Below are 21,642 nucleotides of genomic sequence, written 5' to 3'. Positions count from 1 at the left end.
CAAGCCAGCTGCGAGGGGCGCTCCCACAGATGGCCGCGGCTCGCCCAGGGAGACGGAGCGCGGCAAGCGCTCCTTGCTCTTCCGTACAGCAGGCTCTGGGCCCCCACGGCGGCTTCCTTCATCCGCCCAGCAGGAGAGTTAGATAAGGGAAGGCCAGGGCGGAGGCCCGAGCGCCGGTGACAGCCACCCACAGCCCAGCCCGGCCGGGCTCGAGAGCCCACAGGAAAAACGGCAGTGCGCGCGGGGGCTCTCGACGAATCACAGCAGGGGAAGCGGCTGTGCTGATGAGATTTTAGAGCTCCCATGAGAAGGAAAACACGAACTGCAATCCAGTAATTTCGTCTGTGAACGCTCTGGCACGTTTTTAATGAAAGCTGTTTGGAGTTAAATAGCGGCCATGGGGGCAGGGGATGGGCCCGTGGGCGCGGAATCGCAGACGCTCTCCGCCCTCCCGCCCAAACCCAGGTCGCATGCCCTTAAGACAGAATAATGCTGCTCCCTCCTGCTTTTCGCCAAAAGGCAGATTTCCCACTTTGCACAGGGCTGGAGGCTTCTGAGCGACTTGATTTCAATGAAAGGCTGAAGTACCAGCATCACAGGTTCCCCAGCTGAAGCCCAGGCGGCCGAGGCCGGAATCCCTCCAGGGCAGCATTCTCCAGGACTCCCAGGGACGGTTACCCATCACTTGATTACCTCCAGAGATGGTATGCTCACTACCTTATGAAGCAGCTCGCCCTTGGGCAAGCAGACCTCCCTTATTCTGGGCAAGAACCAGCCTCCCCTCTTGGCCGAGAACTCGGGTGAGGGCAGCCAGGGGCTCCCCACGATGCAGCCACCCAGCCCAGTTGTGCTGAATAGTGGAGGCACAGGTATGACCACTCGGAGCCTGCAGCACGTCCTTGAGTAGCTGACAGTCCAGCAGAGGTGTGGGCCAGGCTCTCCAAGGCAGCATCACGATACCCTATCAGCCAGCGAGGGCAGCCCGTGGGGCTGACAGCTCACAGCAAGTGCCACGTCCCCTGGGGTGGCCGGGGAAGGCTGTTGGCAGGAGGCTGTGCCTGGGCTGGGAGCCCCTGACTTGCAGGAAGCCAGGAGGAAGAAGGCTAAGTCAACCCCACCTTCCCTGGCCCCCCTTAGAAGGAGGCAAGTACTCTCAGTGTGGGTCCTGCCCACAGGGCTCTCCCCACCTGCACTGTCCCCTAGCAGCCCCCTTGTGCTCGTGAGTCCTGAGCGCTGAGACAAGGAGGTAGTCAGATGAGGGTGCGAGCAGGACTGGACAGAGAGCTCCCTGAGGGCAGGTTTCGACCCGGTCAGCCCTGCACGCCCAGGACCATGCGCACAGCAGGTCACCAATTTCACACTAAGTAGGTATGCAGACTGGTCCCCTCTCAGCCACCCCAGGAATCCAAAGGCAAATGGGGGTGTTAACTGCCACCAGGAAGCCTTGAGCACCCAGGAGGGCCCTTCTCCGACTCGGAAAAACCGTGTTCCTCTATGACTAACAGAACCCACCTGCCCTCAGGGCCAAACTCTGGTGACAGCAGGTGGCAGGGGCTGTAGGAGCCCATCTATAACCCACCAGCCCCTGGGTGCCTTCTGGCTGTAGGTTGAGGGCCAGTCCCTCTGCTGCCGCAAGAGGACAAGGACCTGCGATGCCCCAAGGGGCCAAGTCCCTAGCACCAGACGCTGCCCCCTTCTTGGGGTGCTGGGTGGGGCCCTGATACTTGCCTACTGGGAGACCCTAGACAAGCCCCCTGCACACCGGCAGAGTCCCCACTGAGGAAGAGATGAGGGCTGGGTCCTGGGTGCCCCCTCCCCCCCTGACACACACAAGCCCACTCGACGACCATCCTGCTTCACAAGATTTAGCTGAGGAGAAAGATAAGTTCTGCTAGAGAAATACGGCACCTGGCACATCTCCAGCATGGTCTCTGAGTTCCCAGCACTCCCCCGTACCAGCACTAAGCCGGGCACAGGCACAGTCTCCCCCTGCAGCCAGCAAGCCTGGGTCCCAGTGAAGGTCCGTACGACCCCCCCGATGGGCATCTGGCATGCGCCCAGACGGAGACAGACCCTCACTGCTGCGACCCCCAGACCGATCGCTTGGAACTGAGGTGCATTTCCCTAGGGGGACAATGTGGTCCAGGACAGGAGGGGACCCTCTCATCCCTGTGCAGAAGCAACCACAAGCAGTGCCCCACTTGGACAGCGGAATAACACTGCAAACAGCATCCCAAATTCGGGGCTTGAGCGCCCACCCTGCTGCTCTGAGAGAGCAGCAAGACGACAGCCACACTGCAGCACTCACAAGGCCGCCAACCCCAGCGGCCCAAGGCTTCGGCCACCAGCACGTGGTCCTGGTGTCATCCCACAGTGCAGTGGCTGGGGTGAATGACACCCTGCCCTGTTCTCTGGGTGGGCACCTGCTCCAAAGCAGAAGCCCCCCAGTCCTAACGCTTCCCCCACCACCCTGGTTTCCTGGTGTCATTTCTGCAGTCTGCTTCTTAGCAACCATGACCAGCCCGGGTCAGGACCTCTTGGAAGGTTTGGGTCTAAGGAGACCCAGCCACAGGCAGCAGAGACCCAGCCCATCCCTGGGCTCGCCAGCCCTGAGGTGGCACATGTCTTACGGCCACGCCCTTCTGCAGTAAGGGACCTTAAGCCAACATACAAAGTCACAAAACCAGCCTTGTAAAGCAATGCCTGGCTGCACACCTGAGCATGGGTGTGGTGGAGGAATGGGGGGACCTGACTGTGGACCGTGCTCCCCGAGTCCTACAGGGCTGTGGGGAGTGTTCACTCTGCCTGGGCAGGGGCAGGGCATGTGAGGACAGTGGGGCTGCACGTGGTCAGGGTCATCAGCCTCCCAGCAGCCACCCAGTGGGCAGAAGGGTGCTGCAGGCTTCCTGAGCAGGGCAGTGGCACCAAGCCCACTGGTCACCTGGCAACGGGACCAGCAGTGAAGCCTCCCTGGGGTTGGTTCCCAGAGAAATGCTCTGGGCATCCCAGCTGACTCCTTAGGGGCAGGGGTGCAGCAGGGGAGGGGCAGAGGACAGTAAGCAGGGATGGGTACAAAGGAGAAAGAAGCTGGAGCCCAGTGGGGCTGACCACAGCCCCCCACCAGTGGGGAAGGCCCCTGGTCCTGGCAGTCACTCTCCCTCCGCGCTGCAGCTGCCCAGGGTGAGTGGAGACGCAGGCCCGTCCTCCCGTGCCCCTGCCTGCCTCTCACCCTCCGTCACCTCCACCCCGCACCGCCCTCATCCCCGAGTGGCTGACCCACCATCCCTGTGCTGGGGACATAATAGGATGAGGCATGGCACTGTCTGTGGGCACTGGCCAGGCCAAGTGGGGGAGCGTCCAGGGGCAAGGAGGCCTCCACGCAGGTCTGAGCGAGAGCCTGCCAGCCCACCTCTCGGGCCTCGATCTAACTGTCTGCAGGCCAGGCAAAGCAGCCTATTTCTTCAGCAATTCTGCGTTGCACCATGTCTGGGACGGCCCAGTGCTGGCCCTCAACGAGCTCAGACCTCCGGGGGCTATGACAGAGGGGACCCTGGAGGTCTTGGAGCAAGGATTAGGTCTATGGCCCCAGAGTTGCAGGAGGTGACTCCAGGCTGGAATGGGGGCAGGTGGGATGTAAAGGGGAAAGGGAGCTGCTGGGAACAGGGGTGGACGCTGGAGCAGGGCGTGGGCAGGGCTCACACTGACCTTCGGGTGCAGCAGGCACCGCCCACTGCCATCCACCCACATTCCAGCCTACCTGTGCAAGGGGCTTGTCGCCCTCGAGCAGCCGCACCTCAGACTCCAGCTGCCGCATGTAGGTGGACGAGGGATCTGGAATGACATAAGGGAGGGCACGTCAGCATCAGATGCAGGGTCCAGTGGAAAAGGCCGGCCTCCTCCACTCCCCACTGTGGGCCTCTGGCCCTGGGTTTCTGGGACCTGCAGGAAGGAGACCAGGTTGTCCTGGACAGATTCCTTCAGCCTCCACAATGCCTCCAGTCCAAAAAGAGTTCTCCCAACACCCCCAATGGGATCCTACAACCAGGGGACAGCCCACCCCACAGTCCAAGTTCAGAGAGCCCCCTCCTCTACACGGCCGGCAAAATGAGGCTCCTGACCTGGGCACATCAGTATCTGGGGGTCCCCTGCTCCCCCTGCCTGACGTGCAGGGGACATTACTGCAGGCAAGCCAGTGCCTTTCCCGTGGGACTCTTGTACCAATGAGAGTGGTCAGGAGCCAAGTGCCGGGCCAGGCCAGGGAGCCGCTCCCCAACCAGACACCCCCACTTTCTGACTGTACCCATGGGTGAAATCCACCCACCCTCCCCGCCTAACCCTGATTTATAGTCACGTCAGAAAAGCAGGCAGAACCCTAGTCCTATCCCCCCATCAGGCTGGAAGCCAGTATCAAAGGAAAAAAGTGACCACTAAGTCACTCCAGGCCAGGTCGCTAGGAGGGAAGCTGTCTGGATGGAGGCCAAGGGCAACAACCTAGGGCAGAGGTGCCAGAGGGACGGAGGAGGAACACAGGCCAGGAAATGTCAAGGCAGGCGCAGGTGCAGAGGGAGGAGCGGCGGCGGAGAGTCAGCTCCCCAGCCAGACGGCACCTGGTAAGGGACGGGCCGCCTCCCACCGGCAAGAGCACCTCACCAGAGCTCACAGGGCTCAGACAGCGGCCTGGACACATCTGACCCCTGGCCCGTCCCTGCTCTTCCCGCCACACCCTCCTGCCCCTCCAGAGGACACAGGGGCCTCCCAGACTACACCACCAGCCCTTTATCTCAGAAGGCACCAGACCTTTGACCAAAGCCAGCTCTCTAGTCCCCACACTGCTGCCTTGGGGGGCTCTGAAACAGACCCCACAAACTCTTGACACTCCTGGGTGAGCAGTGGGGGCTTGACGCTGCTGGAGGACACGCTGGACAGTCTGCAGCCGTGGGAATGATGAAGCCCCTCGGGGTCCTCCCCACTGCATGACCTACAGGGATGTCACACCCCTCCCTCTTGATGCCCTGCAGGACTGGGGCGCCGCTCCCTCCCCAGAATGCCATGACCTTCCCACACTGGGGCTCGGCCTAGGCCCTAAGGGTTCCTGCCCATCAGCATGGCCATCCCCAGTTATGCCCCCTAACCTGCCTGCCAAGGGTCACTCTGTTCCCCAGGCCATGGGAAGGCCCCCCCAGGAGCCCCACCCACCCGGCCCCGACAGACCCAGGAGCATTCAGCCCAGCCCTGGGCAGGAATGGGGGGGGCCAGCCACACCCACTGGCTGCTGGGGAATTACACAACCAGCTCATGCTCCAGTGCGCACCAGTCACCTCTCAGGAATGTGGAGCCTTCTAGAAAGGGAGGGGGACGCTCCCCGGCAAGGCCCACCACTCACCCCCAGAGCCAACACTGGTAACCACAGGCCAGCCCCATGTGCACACCCAGCACCGTGCAGATCCCACCACTGGGGCAGGGACCCGGCCAGCCAGGGTGCCACAGCTGTCCAAAGGCACCACTCACACCTTTCTAAAGCCGGTGGTCCCTACGGCCCATGCCCTGTGCCTGCCCCCAGCCCCAGGTAACTCCCCCAGCAGCCAAAACCGAGTGGCTCCCACCCCATTTCCCACAGCCAACCATGCAAACAGGCCGGACGGGAAAGGCTTCCGTGGTCAGGGTGTGCTGAGCCCCTCTGAGCACAGGGACAGAGGTGGGGGTCAGCCCGGCCTCCAGCCCTATGTGTCCCTGGCATGCTGGTTGCAGGAGGGTTTCCTGGGATGCTACCCAGGAAGCAGAGGACGAGGTGACCCCCAAGGCACTCCCAGCTCTCATCCTTATACATTAAGACAAGGAGGCCCGAGTAACAACTACCTGACCTTTGTGTGGTCTCCCTCTGTGTGGGAGCGTGTGGTGGCTCTGAGCAGAGCTGACAGAGGCTCCCAGAAAGGAGGCACTGGTCAAGCCTCTCTCCTGCCCAGTCCTCGGGGGCAGCTGCAAGCCAGCACCCCATCCCCCATAACCTGCCACTCACCACAGCCCCCAGCAGGGGACACTTCCAGGCACAGCCCTGAACTCAGGAGGCGGCCCAAGGGCCCAAGGTGGGTCGCTAACTCACACACTGGCTGTAGAGCCACAGAACCACAGAGCTCCCTGGCTGTGGGCATGGTTCTGTCTCCCTCTGCCCTTTCTAGGGGGTGATCCAGGAGCTCCCAGCACGCCCCTTCCTGGTCAGATGGCAGTCAGAGTCACGGACTGGGATGGAGTACGCAGACGTGCCACCAGCCTCAGCGCCCTTGCTGGGTAGCAGGCAGGCCAAGCACGCCTGCTCCCTTGGCCACAGTGGGGGCGACACCAGAAGGGACATGGGATGCACCACAAAGCCCAACGACACACCAGCCTCCCGCCACCAGCACCAAACCTCAGGCCCACAGGCCACAGTTCATGAGCCAGCAGCCCTACCTCAGGGGCCACACGTGGGCACAGACGGCGAGTCACCCCCGGCTCAGCCTGGTGGGCTTTGCCCCAAACCCCAACCCACTGCTGAGAACAAAGCATACGTCAGACCACTAGGGGTGTTGTATTCTTCTTTTCAATTTCAAAAGAACAATATGAGGATCTTAAAATATTTGAAATCATCCGGTGCAGCCAATGGAATCCATCTTAAGAATTAATTCTAATTATGAAGAATGCAGACGGCATTACAGTGGCCAAAACTGGAGGCAATTATTAGTTCAACAATGGCAGAGAGTTAGTCCCCGTCATCATTCACACGATGTTTAGCAAGTTTCCCTCCTAAACAATATGGAAAAACACTTAAACACCAGAGGAAAGAACTAGACACACAATTATATATATAATTGCCACTATGTTTAAAAATATCTATGCAGCAAAATGAAGTCAGGAAGGGGGCACACTGAAATATTGACAGTGGTGTTGCTCACATGAGGGAACAAGTGAGTTTGTATTCATTCACACCATTTCTTGTTAAGTTTCAAATGATCTACTTCTATAATAGGGAGAAACCTGTCTTTTATTTAAAAAAAAAAAAAGGAAAATGGATTAAATGATTGCACCTGCACCTTGCAGAGCCATGCACTGATGTCACTGAAGCAGAAGGGTGGCCCAGACAGGCACACCCAACGGCCACCGCCTTCCCTCAGCTCTGGTCTGGGCGCCTTTCTCAAGACCCAGCCCTGAGGCTGCCTGACCCTGCAGAGCTCAACGATACTCAGGGCTGCCTCCCGGAAGTCCTGGAGAAGCTCTCCTGCCACGTTGGGCCCCTTCCCCACATTTGGCCCCCCAAGACCAGGCTCTGCACACTGCCAGGGGCTAGCGAGCCGGGCATCTGGTCGCTGGTGGGTCAGAGCAGGTCCCTGCATCAAGGAAGAATGGGAGCAAGGTGGACCCTCTGGGGCAGAAGGAAGGATGGGCAGGAGGGTGGGGGACCCAGGGAAGGACCTGGCTCCCTGGGAGGATGAGCCCTCCAGGCAGCCCTGGGCAACCTGTGATCCCACTGGGCACCTCTGAACCCCAGCCTCTTGGAGACAAGCATGTAATTAAATTAATCTCAGGGCTGGCAATAGGGAGGGACGGAGCCACACGGGAAGGACACGTCATTTCCCAGCTTGGCTGCCTGTGGGGAAAGTGAGGGGGCAACTACGGAAAGGACCTCAGGCTGGGCTGGCCAGGGCGTCTCACCAATCTTCCCCGGCTCCTCTGAGGGCCTGCTGGACCAGCTGCGGGGGATTCACGGTCCCGCATCCACCTCGGGGCGTGGGACTCCATGCAACACTCTCACTTTCAGGGTCCAGAACATCGGCCCTCAGTCGCTGCCTCCTCACAGACCCTCCGTCCCTGGAGTGGGCTGGATGTGTGCAGCCCGCTGACGGGCGGCGGCAGCCTTGGAGCCTGCGGGGTCTGTGGCCCCTCCGCACCGGCACTGTTCAGCTCCATGGAGGACCCCACCCTGGGGCCTGGTGCTGGCCACCGGGCTGCCCTGCCTCTTGGACGCTGTGAGGCCAGCCCAGGCCACACCTCCCTTCCTGGCCTGGTCTCCTCCATGGCTCACCTGCAGTCCAAGTCAGGGACCCTCCCCACCTAGCTCACCACAGGCCCTGAGCAGGCCCCCAGAAACTGAAGCCCAAGAGGACTTCACCCTGTTGGGGGAGCAGGTTCTCAATCTGAGGAGCTCCTCCTGCGGCAGTTGCAGTGGGAGTAAGGGGCACTCCCAGCCTGTGGCCATGCCAGGCTGCACCCCACCGGGACACCCAGACAAGGAGCTGCTGAGGCCACAGGAGGCAGAGGGTGGGGGCGCCTCCATCTCACCCAGCAGCACTGGCCACTCGTCTCAGCCAGCCTCGCTGAGAGGGGGCATCACACCCTGGGTGAGATGGGGCTGCAGTTACGAGCAGGTTACCTGGGAGGCGACCCGGGAAGCCCGGGTTGGAGTGTGAGGAGGGAATGGCAGGCGCTAAGGAAGGGGTGTCATCCACTGGGGAGCCCTGGGGGTCTCAGAGTTACCCACCTGCCCCTGGGTTCACCGGTGGGGGCTGCCCCTGACAGGAGGGGCTGTTAGTGCCCCAGCACTGCCCACCCACAGAGTGGACAGGAAAAGCTGCCAGGCAGAGCTGCGGGTACCAACAGGTGAAGTGGGAAGTGGGCACAGATGCAGTTAGCACCTCGGGGGCCTGGGCAGCGCGCCAATGGTGGTGCCATCAGAGGAAGTGGAGGCTGGGGGTGCAGTGACACACAGGGACACACGGAGCCTGCCTCTCCAGCCACTGCCCTTTCTGGGGACCCCTCCTCCCTGCCCCCCTTCCAGCTCCCTCCCACTGAGTGGGGTCCCCACAAGGTGTCCAGGACAGGCAGGATACTGGCAGGAGACCCAGCCACACCACACCTTAGGCTTCCTCCCTGGGGGCTCAGGCCCGGTGCTCCCAGGCTCTGCCTGGAGATGGCTGACATTTCCACGACGCTGCTCGGTTGATTAAACTCCCTTCTCCTTCCACTTCATTAGGAGGGGTTGGCGTCAGAGCCGCAGCTCCGTGGGGCCAAAGGGCCTTATTAAACACACGCACCATCCTCAGTCCAGGCTGCCTTCCCACTGCCGCTGAGGATGGGAACAGCACTTGAGAGTGTCCACATTCCTGGGAGTTGATTTCCTAGCTTCTTTCCTTTTCCCCCAACCAGGACGCACCCTCAAGAGGACAGGCAAGTGCCTTTATGTACCCGCAAGTCATGGAAACCGAAACCCAGTAGGGCCTGCCTGGGAGATGCCCCCACTCTACACCATGGAGCCTGTGTCTCCAACCACACGCCCTACCCACCTCGTGACCCGATGGGGCTGTCAGCCCTAACACGGCTCAGCCCACAGGTAACCTCAGCCCCTTCACCCTGCCCCCAGCCCCCACCACAGGGAGGTACAGCCCCTCCCCCAGGAGTAGCGACGCTCCTAGTCACAGCCAGGTCACATCCAGGGCCAGTGGGAGAACCAGCGGCAGGGAGCCCTGACCAGTGCCAGGCACAGGGGCACTGCAAGGGTCTGAATGTGTGTGCCCCCCCAAATCCCTATGTCAAAACCTAAAGCCACTGCAACAGTGTTTGGAGGTGGGGCCTCTGGGGGTGAATAGGTCACAAGGGTAGAGCCCTCATGGGCGAGATTAGTGCCCTTCCAGAGGAGAGCCCAGGGAGCTCCCTCCCCGCTCCCACCATGCCAGGGCAGAGTACAGAGACGGCGGTCTAGGAACCAGGAATCAGGTCCTCCCCAGACCCTGAATCTCCCAGCACCTTGATCTTGGACTTTCAGCCTCTGTAACTGTGGGAAACAAATTCCCATTGTCTACAAGCCACCCAGCCCGTGGCATTTTGTTCTAGCAGTCTGAATGGGGGAAGGTGCTCCCGCAGAGCCACCAACAAGCCTGCACTCGGTGGGCCTTACACATGTGGGCTCTCAGTGTTTCTCACTGTGAGCAGGGGATCAGCCGCCGGCTTACAGATGAAACTGACCCCTACGGAGGTGAAGTAACTGTCACAGACCAGGCAGGATGGAGGTGCCTCCTCTTCCCAGACAGCCTCCCCTCCCCTCCAGCTCGGTGCAGCCCTGCACTTGAGGTGGCAGCAAAGGCCACCCTTCTCGAAGCAGCCCATCCTGCTGGGAAGCCGCTGGCCCTTGGCTGGTGCTCAATCCCAGGCGGTGCTGCCCCTGCCCTGCCCAAGGCCACACCTCGGATACACGACCACGGCCAGGTCTCCCCCCGCAAGGCCCAGGCACCAACCCAACAGAGCCTGGAAATGGGCCTGTCTTCCTAAGGGACTCGGAGGTGTTCGGACCCCAGGCCCACCTGCTGCCTGGACCACAGGCACTCTCAGCGGTTACCAAAGAATGGAATTCCTGCAAAGCAGAGAGACCCCAAGTCTAGGGCTGGACAGTGAATGATTTCACAGCAGTCCAGACAGCCAGTGAGGGGTGAGCTCCCCATCACTAGAGGAAAGCAAGCAAAGGCTGAATGGACTCTTGCTTGGGCATCCTCTGTTGGACAGAAGCCCCTGGAACACAGAAGGCTCCCGATAGAGCTGTGAGGAGGCACGGGAAGCCACTTACCGACCTCACTCTTCCGCCCTCTAACCCTCCCAGGGCCCTTCCAGTGGGTGGCAGAAAGCCTGTCCTATACAGGAAAAACAGGATGCTCAGAGAGTGAGTGGGTCTGCCCAGGGTCACAGAGCCAGGTGCCAGCAGGACCAGCACTCACACACGCTTGTCCAGGGGCATGGTCCCCTTCTGCGAGGGTGCCTCAGCCTCACAAAGGAGCTGCAGGAATAACCACGTTTGTTGAAGGCCAAGAGTGGAGTGAAGAGGTACAGCCCAGGGGTGAGGGGGAGAAAGCAAGGATGTGCTGAGAGGGAGAGATCAGGGACTCCTTCCTGAAGGAGGCGGCATCTGAGCTGAGCACTGATGAACAAGCAGGACTCTGATAGGCAGAAAAGTGGGTTGGTAGGTCCACAGCATGTGCAAAAGCAGAGTAGGTTCAAGAGTCCCTGAGCTGATGCCCAGTAGCATTTGCCTCCTGGCACTCACAGCAGCTCCTGAGGTGCGGGCTGAATGTGAGACGGGTATTATTTATGGATGAAGGCAAGAGGGCTGACGGAGGCATAGCAGGGGAGCATCAGGTTCTTACGAGGACACCTGAGCCGGCCAGCTGGGAGAGCTGGCACACTGGCCCCACCGCTCCCTCCCCCAGCCTGGCCTGGCCCCCTGAGAGCCTGTGGTAGGTCTGCAGGGTGGTACGGGCCACAGCAGCCATCTGCACACTGAAGCCATGACCTCCAGGGCCCTGGGTAGGGGCAGGAGTCCTCACGTCCACACAGGGCATTGAGAAGGGACCTTCTTTCCATCTGCACACGCAAACTTTAGCGAGCACCTCATGGGTGCCCCAAGCAAAACCCGACCCTCCTGTCACGCACGTCACCCCACCCAGCTGATGGAGGAAGTCCTGTTACTACAACCCCTGTTTAGAGAAGAGAAGCCTGAGTCTCAGAGAAGTTAACTAGCAAATGCAAAGTCACACCGTGGAAACAGCACCGGCAGCCTCTAGGCCTCTCGGGGTCACGATGTCCAAAGACTGGCCCCAGCTCCCCCAACATGCCCAGAGACACGGCATGCATGGAAACCTCAAATCCCACCTGGCCAGCTCTAGAGATGAAACAGAACAGCCATGAGCAGGCCCCTACCCTCTCCACCCTGAGCCACAGGGGAAAGAAAAGTAATGGGCACAGAGATAAATCAAACAATTATATAATGAAAACTGGGATCTCTCCACGCTGGCTGCTCAGCCTCTCCAATGAGGCGTGTGGCTGTCACCTGGCTGCCACTTGCCCCTCTGTATGCCCTGTGTGCGCCTCCAGGGAGCCCCACGGATCAGCGCTCTGCCCACCCAGGGCCAAGGGGGTGCCAGCATTTCGTTCCAGGAAAGCCATGAGCCCCCCGACCTTGAGGCAGCCTGTCCAACTGAGCTCAGTTAGAACACACCCTGGTTTGCGCCTGCCTGGCAGCCCCTGGTGTGCTCAACCCAAAAACGCACTCGTTTCTCTGCCTGTGGCTTAGGAAGCCTGGCAAGTCAAGCTGAAAGGGTGGCATTGTTTCAAACCAGGAGGGAAGAGGAGAAAATGAATTCCTTTCCTGGGTCTTCAGTTTTCACACCCAGAAATTAGGCTGTGTGTGCAGGTGACCATGCTGGTGACAGTGCTGTTAATGTCCCCTCCCCTACAACCCCAATTTCACTCCAAATGGTTGCAAGTTACTGATGGAGGCCAAGAGTAGATGTCCCTGGCCCTGCCTGGCAAGAACATCAAGCCGCACAGAAGCCAAGTGGCACAGGGCTGTGGCTCTCAGCACAGCCGCATACACACGCACCCGGCTGGGGGCCTTTTAACATGCGATCTCTCCGCCACCCCAAGACCAACTGAACTGGACTCCAAGGGAGGGCCTGGAAATTGACAGACACTTCAGACACCCTCCAGGTGAATTTAATGTACACGTGGGGCTTGGAACCCCTGATCCATGCTGAACAGTGACCATTCAAGTTATTCACTTCTCAGACTCGGTTCCCGAGGGACTCCAAATCTGCCTGGCCCTGACTATTAATTGGGGGGCTGAACTACAGAGATAAGAAGAAGATAGGACATGCAGAATTGAGGTCGGCTGGGGGGTGGGTACATTTATTGAACCCTGGACTATATGTGCCAAGCCACTCAGTAGCAAAAAAGGGGAGATCTTTGCTGGTTTCAGAAGAATGGGAGAGTTGCTTTTATCATTAGATGTCAGCCAAGTCTCTACTGAGTGCCAGGACCTGCGTGAGGGGTTGGTGGAGCCAGAATGGGGCCAACTGTCCAGCAGGAGGTAGGCACATGGGGAGGCCAGGGTGGGGCAGGACACCAGGGGGTGTGCAGAGGAGGGAGGTGTGGCCGGTGGGGCAGGCTCAGGAAACACGGAAAACCTTGGTATGGCTGGGTCCTCAGACCCAGGGCACCTGCTCCCAGAAACAGGGGAGTGGCTGGAGGTGAGGCCTGCAGGTCCGACTCAGAGGTGGGACTCAGAGGCTCAGCTTGGAAGCAAAAGAAAGAAGGGGCTCTAGGCAGTCAGCTCTGGTGGCAGCGTCAAGCCTGGACAGTGTTTCCCTGACTCAGTGAAAACAGGAATAAATCATTTCAAGCCAGGTGGCCGGGTTCCAGGGCTGTGGGGAATCCAGACAAGAGCTCCATGTGGATGGTGTCCATGGAGGACAGGCTGGAAGCCTGCAGACCTGGCCCATGTGGCATTCTGTGCCAGTGGAGGAAAGACGGACTGTTCCCTGAACAGGGCTGCAGCAACTGGCTGGCCACCAAGAGGAGTACAATTCGATCCCAACCTCACACCGCACAGAAAGCAGTTGCAAGAAAAGTCAGAGAGTTGTATGTGAAAAGTCAACTTTTAAAACCTGGGCTTTTCTGATACATGCTACACCATGAATGAACCTTAACAACTTTACACTATGGGAAAGAAACCAGTCACAGAAGACCACATATTGTTATGATTCCATTTATGTGAAATATAGAATAGGCAAATTCCCAGAGCCAGAGAGCAGCTTAGTGGCTGCCAGAAGCCAAAGGGGAAGGTTCAGGAATGGAAGTGACTGCTAATGGGTACATACTTTCTGTCAGGGAAGATGAAAATAATCTGCAATTAGTGGAATTAGTTGTGCAACTCTGAATATACTAAAAAGCACTGAATTATACACTTCCACATATATATTTATATATACAAGCCACATGAATTCTATCTCAACACAGCTGTTATTAAAAAGACCAAATGCAGCTTTCAGGTAAGAAAGGATTTCTTAACCAAGAAATGAAAAGAACCAGTCATTGAAGGGAAAGTCTGTCAAACCTGACCATGTGACGTTACAAGCCCTGCCCAACAGTGGACAGGAGATTTGTGAGCACAGCTGGGGGCCCAGGCACCCTGGGAGGGGCCGTGTGCAAGTCCCATGTTAGGATGGAGAAAGGAGCATAGAGAACACAGAACTCCCACAAATCAATGGGGAGACATGGGGAATAGGCAAGGGCTACGTGAAAAGTGAGTCAGACAGAAATGTGTGAGAAGCCACCCAATTGCATGCGTAACCAGGGAACCACAAATTAAGACCACGAGATGCCACTTTAGTCACTGGATAGGCAGAACATGAAAAGTGGTAACACAATGTGGTGGTGGGTATGTAAGAATCAGTGCCTGTGGGGTGCCTGCCCATTGGCACAGCAGATCGGACAGCAGCAGGCACAGTTTCCAAATGCTGAAGACGTACGTTCAGGTGCCTGAGAAACCCCGGGACAGGTGAACAAGGAGACACGTTCAAGAGCACACCCCCAACACCGGTTAAAGTAGCGAAAAATTGGAAACCGCGTAATTGTCCTCCCCTAGAGGCCAGATAAACTGTGGTTTAACCAAAGGATGAGATACTCCACAGAGCTAGAACTGGAGTCCCACAGATGAACGAGGACGCAGCCCAAACATGTGATGTGGCTGGGGGACAAGGAACTGAGGGATGTGCACACATGTGATGCCTCATAGTAAGTGTGGGGACCTGCAGGGCATTACCACACAGTATTTATGGCTCTATGACCTGCAAGAGAAATAAACTACTATGGAAGAGAATCATGAGCACCAAAGTCCAGGCAAGGCTCTCACTGGGGTGGGCGGAGGTGGCATGCAGGGCACCTCTATCCGCCTGTAACACGTCGTTTCATAAAAGGCAAGGATCTGAAGCTAAAATGCTTTATAGATGACAAGCTGATAAAGGCGGCCAGTGGAATAAATCGTTGTATCATTGTGCTCCAAGCTTGTTGCTTTTTATATATTTCTTAACAAAAAAATGCTTTTTAAATAAAAGGAAGAAAGTCGGGGCAGCACCATAGACCCTCTGGCGTAGACACTGGAAACTCTGGTGTTAGAACGCCCCCTCCCGGGTCCCAGTTCCCAGGCTGTCCGTGGAAAACCTCACAAAAAGCCCTGCAATGGGATCTCCTTTGCCGCCCCCCACCCTCCACCCCTTGGGAGAAACCCAACTGCAGCAGGTTAAGAGCCAGTGGGGAGAGAGGGGCTCACAGGGCACGGGAGGCTGACAGGAGCAGGAAGCCGCCCTCCTGCAGACAGGGGACAAAAGAGGGTCCTCTCCCTGCCCTGACCTGCCCTGTGGCCGTGGACAAGCCCTTCCCATGCTCAGGACCCAGAAAAATTGGGACAGGAGGCCCATACAACCCAGAGAGCAGGACAGGGACATGACTCAGCACCCCTGCAAGATAGCAGCGCTGTAATTAGGCCGGGCAGCGAGGACCCGCCTGCTGAGAAATGGCAAACTCAGTGTGGGGACAGCACACTGCACTGCCCTGCTCTCAGAAAACCCACGGCAGGGTGACTGTTGACCACAGGATCATGGCGAGGCCAGCTTGATGGTGCCATCTGCCCAGAGGTCTGGCGGGGGGACATGCTCTTCCAGCAGTGGTGAAGGACCAACTCCTTCCATACACAGGACATGTTGCAAGAGGAGAAAACTGGTGCCAGCAACTCAAACAACGGAAGCCGTGCACACGGGAGAGCTCCAAGATTCCTGTCAGGCAGAAGCAGTGCAGGGAAAGCGGGTCAAGGGTCCCAGCCCTGGCCACACCCTCCATGCAACTCGGGCCTCAGTCTCCCCATACGACATCACAAGGGACTTGTTCTGGATAAAGATCTCAGCCTGGACTTGTGAGCTATACCCAGCAGACTGCCATGCCCCCCTAGATGCCCCCCGTAACTCCCCGCATCTTCAAATACGTGACCTCAGAGGCAAAAGAGACTCTGCAGACTGGACTAAGGTTACGGAACCCAAGAGGCGAGGTCAGCCGGGGCCATCCGGGTGGGCCCCCTCTAAGTGCCTAAGACAGCCAACCTCCCCACACTGCGGGCACAGAGAGTGTGACTACGAAGGCACGGCCAGAGAAATGTACCCCCACCAAGGAATGCAGGCGCCCCTAGGGGCTGGAACAGGCAGGGGGCCCCCTCTCCCCTCCAGGCTCCTGAAGGAGCAAAGCCCTGCTGACACTTGATTTGAGCGCGTCTGGCCCCCAGAATGGTCAAAGAATCGGTGCTGTTCAGCCACCAAGGTGTGGGAATCTGTGACAGCAGCCACAGGAAAACAAAAGTTTGCAGCTGTGTGACTTCACGCCTAGCCACTCTGAGCTTCAGTTTCTTTTAAAAATAAGATAAAAAGCCAACTTTGGATGGCTGCTGTGAGGACTAAGAAGGGCAGCAGCTCTGAAAGCCCCCAGCACATGCCTGGAACTCAGTAGTCGTTCAATAAAAACAACCCCCTCCCCACTGCTCCCGCTGATGGCACGACCTTGAGGGGAAGGAGCAGAGAGCTGAGGCTGCCCCGCTGCCGGCCGGGACAGGCCCACCTCAAGCTGAGCCACCAGCTCAGCGTGGAGTCGGCATCACACCGGGCCCAGGGCATCAGGCCCCACTCGGCCCCACTGCAAGACTGCCCGCCTGGGGCCCCCACCTCCCGTCAGAGCCAGCAGACAGTGTATCACCACGAGCTGTAAAAAGTGGGCTATGAACCCTACTTAGGAAGGTCACACCTGAGTGTTATTTGAAGCAAACGCGGTAGCATTTTTCCATAAAGCGAATGCCCTCTTCTCTATTTCAGGTCGAGGTTCTCATGCAGGGTAGAGTGCTGGGACCACCAAGCTGGCTGTGACATGGGAACAAGCAGCCTGGTTCCACACGTAGCAGAGAAGAAGCCCTCCCAACCATGAACGGAGGCCAGGGCAGGCGAGAGTCCCGGGGCAGGGACACACGTGCACGTGCCCCCCGAGGCCATCGTGGGGTCTCCTTGAGGCTGGCTGCAGGGAGGCAGGGACTGCCCACCCGCCCAGGCCAGGTCCTCATTCCAGCTGACAGGGAGGAGGCGGGCAGAGCCTTATTCCCCACCATGCTGTGCGAGCATCTGGGCATGGGGTCAGCAGGTCTGAGCTGGCTGCTTGTGCTGGGCAGGAGGGTCCCCCCACAAGCTCAGTGTCCCTTGGCTCAGTGGGACGTCTCAGGCCCCCAGAGATACCCAAAGGGAAGGGCAGGCATCCTGCAGGCCACCCATCCAGAGAAGGGCTGCAGTGCTGCGAGCACTGGTGTGATGGGGGCTCTGCATATCCGGAGTGCAGGGGGCCTGCGCCCCAGCTATCACCCACTTGCATTTCTGTCCTGCCAGCTCTGCAGTGACCCTCAGGCCTGGGCTGCCTTTCACCCAGGCTGCTTTTCAGCTGAAGTTGCCCTTTGGACCCACGGTTCTCCCCACAAGGGGCAGGGTGCACACGCTTTCAGTACTCAAAGGTCACCTGCTCCCCTTGGGTAGGGCTTGGAAAACCCTCCACTCCCCACTGTGACATCAGTGGGTGGCCCAAAAGAGGAGTGACAGGCCAGGAAACTTGTCCTGATGGCCAGGCACTTGGTCACCGCGGGCCAGGGCATGTGATCCTGAATGGGACAGTAACCTCCCCTGCAGGGCCAGAGCAGATCGGGCAAGGCCTGGTGCCAGCCGGGCCTTCCTGTGATCACAGCTGTGTGACCTCACACCAGTGACTAAACAGCTCAGCCTCTGCATCCTCATCGGTCATGGGAGGCATGATGCCCCCTCGATGGGCTGCCAGGAGGATACCAGGACACCCAGGCCAGGCCAACACAGCTCAGGAATTTGGGGGGCAGTAAACAATCTCACGGTCGTTCCAGAGCCTTCACCAGTACATGCTCAGAATTTGAATCCCCAAATGGCCCCTGAGCACAGGACTTCCCTGGGGCCTCAGTGCCACCACCCATAGAGGAGGCCTACCTCTCAGAGCTCTCCTCAGTGGGCTGCTCCACAGTGGCCTGCCGAGTCCCCCCAGACCCGCAGCTGCTGGGGTGGTCTTGCAGCACTTGCTCCCCAAATCCCTCCTCGCTGCCTTCCCCCCTAAACTCCCCAGCCTCACTCCTCCCTGCCCTGGACGCTGCACTCTGCCCCTGGTCTGAAGTACAGGCACCTCTGCCGCTGGGGCTCCCCCAGCCCCTGCCCACTGCAGCCGGCTGGCGCCCCCACCTGGGTGCAGGGCCCGGGCCATGAGTACTTCCGCACTGGAGCCCCCACGCCTCCTCACAGACTCCTGCAGGGCTGCATCACACACCATGCCAGGGTTAGAGGAGGCTGGCCACCCTCACATCCCCGCACGCCGCTCAATGCTGGGACAGAGCAGGAACCATTAGCCCCCCAGCACTGAACACCCGCCTTGGGCTCTGGGAGGTGCTGGTGAAGCTCCTCATTGTAAAGGGCGCCCCGCAGGAGAAAAATCTGCCCAGGCGCCTGGGCTCGAGTCCTGGCCCCGCCACCACGAGCTGCATGACCCTGAGCAGGCCCCTCCCCTCTCTAGGACCCAGACCATCCCTCTGTGCAAGGGAATTGAAAGCCACCATGGGCCCTTCTGGCATAGGTGGGCATGGAAGGCACGGGGGGGGGGGAGGGCACAGGTGGGTATCGTGGGGACTGGTGGGCACAGGGGAGTGTGGTGGGGACAAGTGTGTGTGGTGGGCATGGCAGGCACAAGGGGGTGGTGGGAACAGGTGGGTATCATGGGCATGGTGGGAACAGGGGAGTGTGATGGGGACAGGCATGTGTGGTAGGCACAGGTGGGCATAGTGGGTACAGGGGATGTGGTGAGGACAGGGGGTGTGGTGGGCATGGTGGGCACAGAGGTGTGTGGTGGGCACAGGTGGGTATCATGGGACAGGTGGGTATTGTGGGTGTGGTGGGCACAGGTGGGCATGGCGGGGACAGGTGTGTGTGGTGGGCACAGTGGGCATGGTGGGCACCGGGACATGGTGGGGACAAGGGGTGTGGTGGGCACAGTGGGCACAGATGGGCATGGCAGGGACAGGGGGTGTGGTGGGTATGGTGGGCATAGGTGGACATGGCAGGGACAGATGGGCATAGTGGGCACAGGGGATGTGGTGAGGACAGGGGGTTGTGGTGGGCACAGTGGGCACGGGCCCGTCACTGTGGCACACTGCCTGCCTGTGCAGCTGCTTCTTTAAGAGCAATGTGAGGAGAAGCGACCGGAAGGTCGGTAGAGCCTGCCAGGATGAGGTCAGTGTTTGGTTACTAAGGAGGATAAACAGGCCCCTCCTGGAGAAGCACCTTAGGGAAGTGAGGTGGGGCGCGGGGTGCTAGGGAGGTGTCATCACTGCCACAGGTGACAGGTGGCAGCTGGCTGCCAAGAACTGCCCCACAGCCAACTCCAGGTCTCAGTGGGGAGGGCAGCACAAGGTCTGGGAAGGGACCCCGAGGGTCCTCAGGGGTCAAGACTAGAGGGCCTTAAAGGTCAGCGTGTCCCACCCTCCCCTAACATTGGGGTGGACGGGGGATCCCAGCTGTTCACCAACCAGTCCAAGGTCGCAAGCTGTCTGCAGAGCAGCCAGGACAATAGAAGGCGTCCTGGGTCCCCTGCTTCACGGTGACCCTCTGAGGACACAAGTCAAACCACAACTCGCTTCTCCTCCCTGGTGTACAGCCAGTTGCCTGTCCCGGGCAAGGTGACAATGACAACAGTAATGAGAACCAGGGATTACAACCACACTGGATAAAGTAAGAATCCTAGTGTCCACACTGACAAAAAACATGTCCGTACACAGGCTGATGAGGGGGGAGGGGTAGGCCCCTCCCGTCAGAACACCACCGCCAAGTGTGGAAGGACAGCAGGCATCACCAGGGCCAGTGGAAGCTCACCCAGCACCTGGTGAGGACCCAGACGCCTGCAGGGCCCCAAGGTGCCTCCCACAGTAACTTATTAAGGGCAAAGATCTGCTCCCCAGCGGCACCATGGGCAGACCCATGGGAAACCCCCGGAACCAAATGCCGGAGCTTCACTCCCAGGACTGGCACATGCCAGGTGTCTCCTGACAGGACGTGCCCACAACATGGCCTCCCATCCGGGACGTTCCTGCCCAAACGCAGCCTGAATCCAATCGTCAGGCAACGGAAGACAGAGCCAAATGCGCAGCTGGTCTGTACTCCCCAGAGATGTCCGTGAGGTGTCACAGAAGACGGAAGGCCAGTTCCGAATGAAAGAAGGTGCAAGCGAGTATACACTGTGCGACCCAGACTGGCTCCTGGGTCAGAATATAACTGCCTAAATCTTCGTGAGGGCACAAGCAGTGTGTCCGCGTGCTACTTGCTGTTGCCGGCCTGTCCTGTCACCGTGGAAGTGAACATCTGTGTTCTTCAGGAATGCACACCAAAACACTTAGTGCAGGAGAAAACAGCCCACATACAAAGAAGGAAAACGCAGTGAGGTGGCGCCAGGGGATCCACACACCTGCCCTCAGAGACGTCTCAGGGTAAAACGGGGGAGAGTGCCCAGGACATTCTAGTCACACTGTATCCCACCGACGTGAGGACCCTTTAGCTGTTTCCCAGAGACTTCCATGGAGGTGACTCAGTGCCCCGCCGCGGTCCCCAAGCCAATCAGGACCACCCAGCCAGAGGTCCACTGCTGTGGATGAGAGGCAGCCGCCTGTGCCATCAGGAAGCAATCTTGTGTTCATCCATACACGTTACATAACTCCCGGTTAACCCACTTGAAGGGATGTTTTTATAGACACTGACGAGGTTTACAAAGACCAAGAAGGAAAAAATATCTCAGGCAACGTTGAATGAAGAAAGCCAGATTCCTCATTAAATACACACTGAGATTATCAGCAGCCCAAACACTCATCCAGGGACAGAAAACAAACAGTTGGATCACAGGGGAGACAGTCTTCAGAGCAGGATCTGGGCACTGCGCTAAATGTGTGTTGCGCTTTTCTGTCTACTTTTCCACGTCTTCCTGTTTCTCTAATCAATATATGTATCTTCTGAGAAATAAATCAGTCCAACCTGTGCCTGGGCCTCACTCCGGCTCTGCACACAGCCATGGGATTCCTCTCCTGGCAGGAACCGGCTCACACCAGCTGAATCCCTGGGCAGATGGGCCCTGGACACCAGGGACGGGGACCCAGGCACTCTCAGCCCACAGCTGCCTCTGAGTGGGTGCCACCACGGCTTTGCCCTTGCCCTGGCAAGCAGAGGGCCCCCAGATGGCACACGCAGCCTCACAGCTGCCCACATGCACAGTGCGGGAGGACTTTTAGCTCAGACACTGCTGGGACAGGGCCTCCGTGGGGCAGGGGCAGGTGGAGGCAGTGGTGGGAGGGGGTCTGGACTGGGATATCTTAGGATGGCTCCAGAACCCGCTGGGTCTCAGTTTTCCCATTTGTAAACTGGTGCAATCACTGGAACTAACTTCTGCTGGCAAAACCACCTTGAGTAAAACCACAGGGCAGGGGGAATGGCAAACACCTCAGGCGGCATTTCTAGAGTCCTCTAACATGCCACACACTGGACAGGCACTCAGCACTCTGAATTCTGATTCTCAAAGCAGGGACCCAAGGCGGCAGGTGCCAGACTCACTTTGGAGCGGGAAACGGAGGCTCGGAGACATCCAGCCAGGCCTGCCCAGGCCCTTTCCACGTGAACATTCCAATGCCTTTGAATGAGGGTGCAAAGGAGATGCACGCTGTTGGAG

General features: G+C 58.8%; 1 protein-coding gene across 2 annotated transcripts in view; it reads right to left on the bottom strand.

Moving 5' to 3' along the window:
- The window catches only part of CCDC85C (coiled-coil domain containing 85C), a 71,119-nt gene that overhangs the window by 12,706 nt on the left and 36,771 nt on the right, over nt 1-21,642 (bottom strand). For both annotated transcript variants that reach the window (XM_057488155.1, XM_036882122.2), the window contains exon 2: nt 3,758-3,831. In XM_057488155.1, coding sequence (XP_057344138.1) covers nt 3,758-3,831 — 74 coding nt within the window. The remainder of the gene's footprint in view (nt 1-3,757; nt 3,832-21,642) is intronic.

The sequence above is a fragment of the Manis pentadactyla genome, chromosome 11 (genome assembly GCF_030020395.1).
Source record: "Manis pentadactyla isolate mManPen7 chromosome 11, mManPen7.hap1, whole genome shotgun sequence".
NCBI lineage: Eukaryota > Metazoa > Chordata > Mammalia > Pholidota > Manidae > Manis > Manis pentadactyla.
The sequence above is the reverse complement of the archived record's forward strand: the minus strand, read 5'-3'. Positions and strand labels throughout refer to the sequence as shown.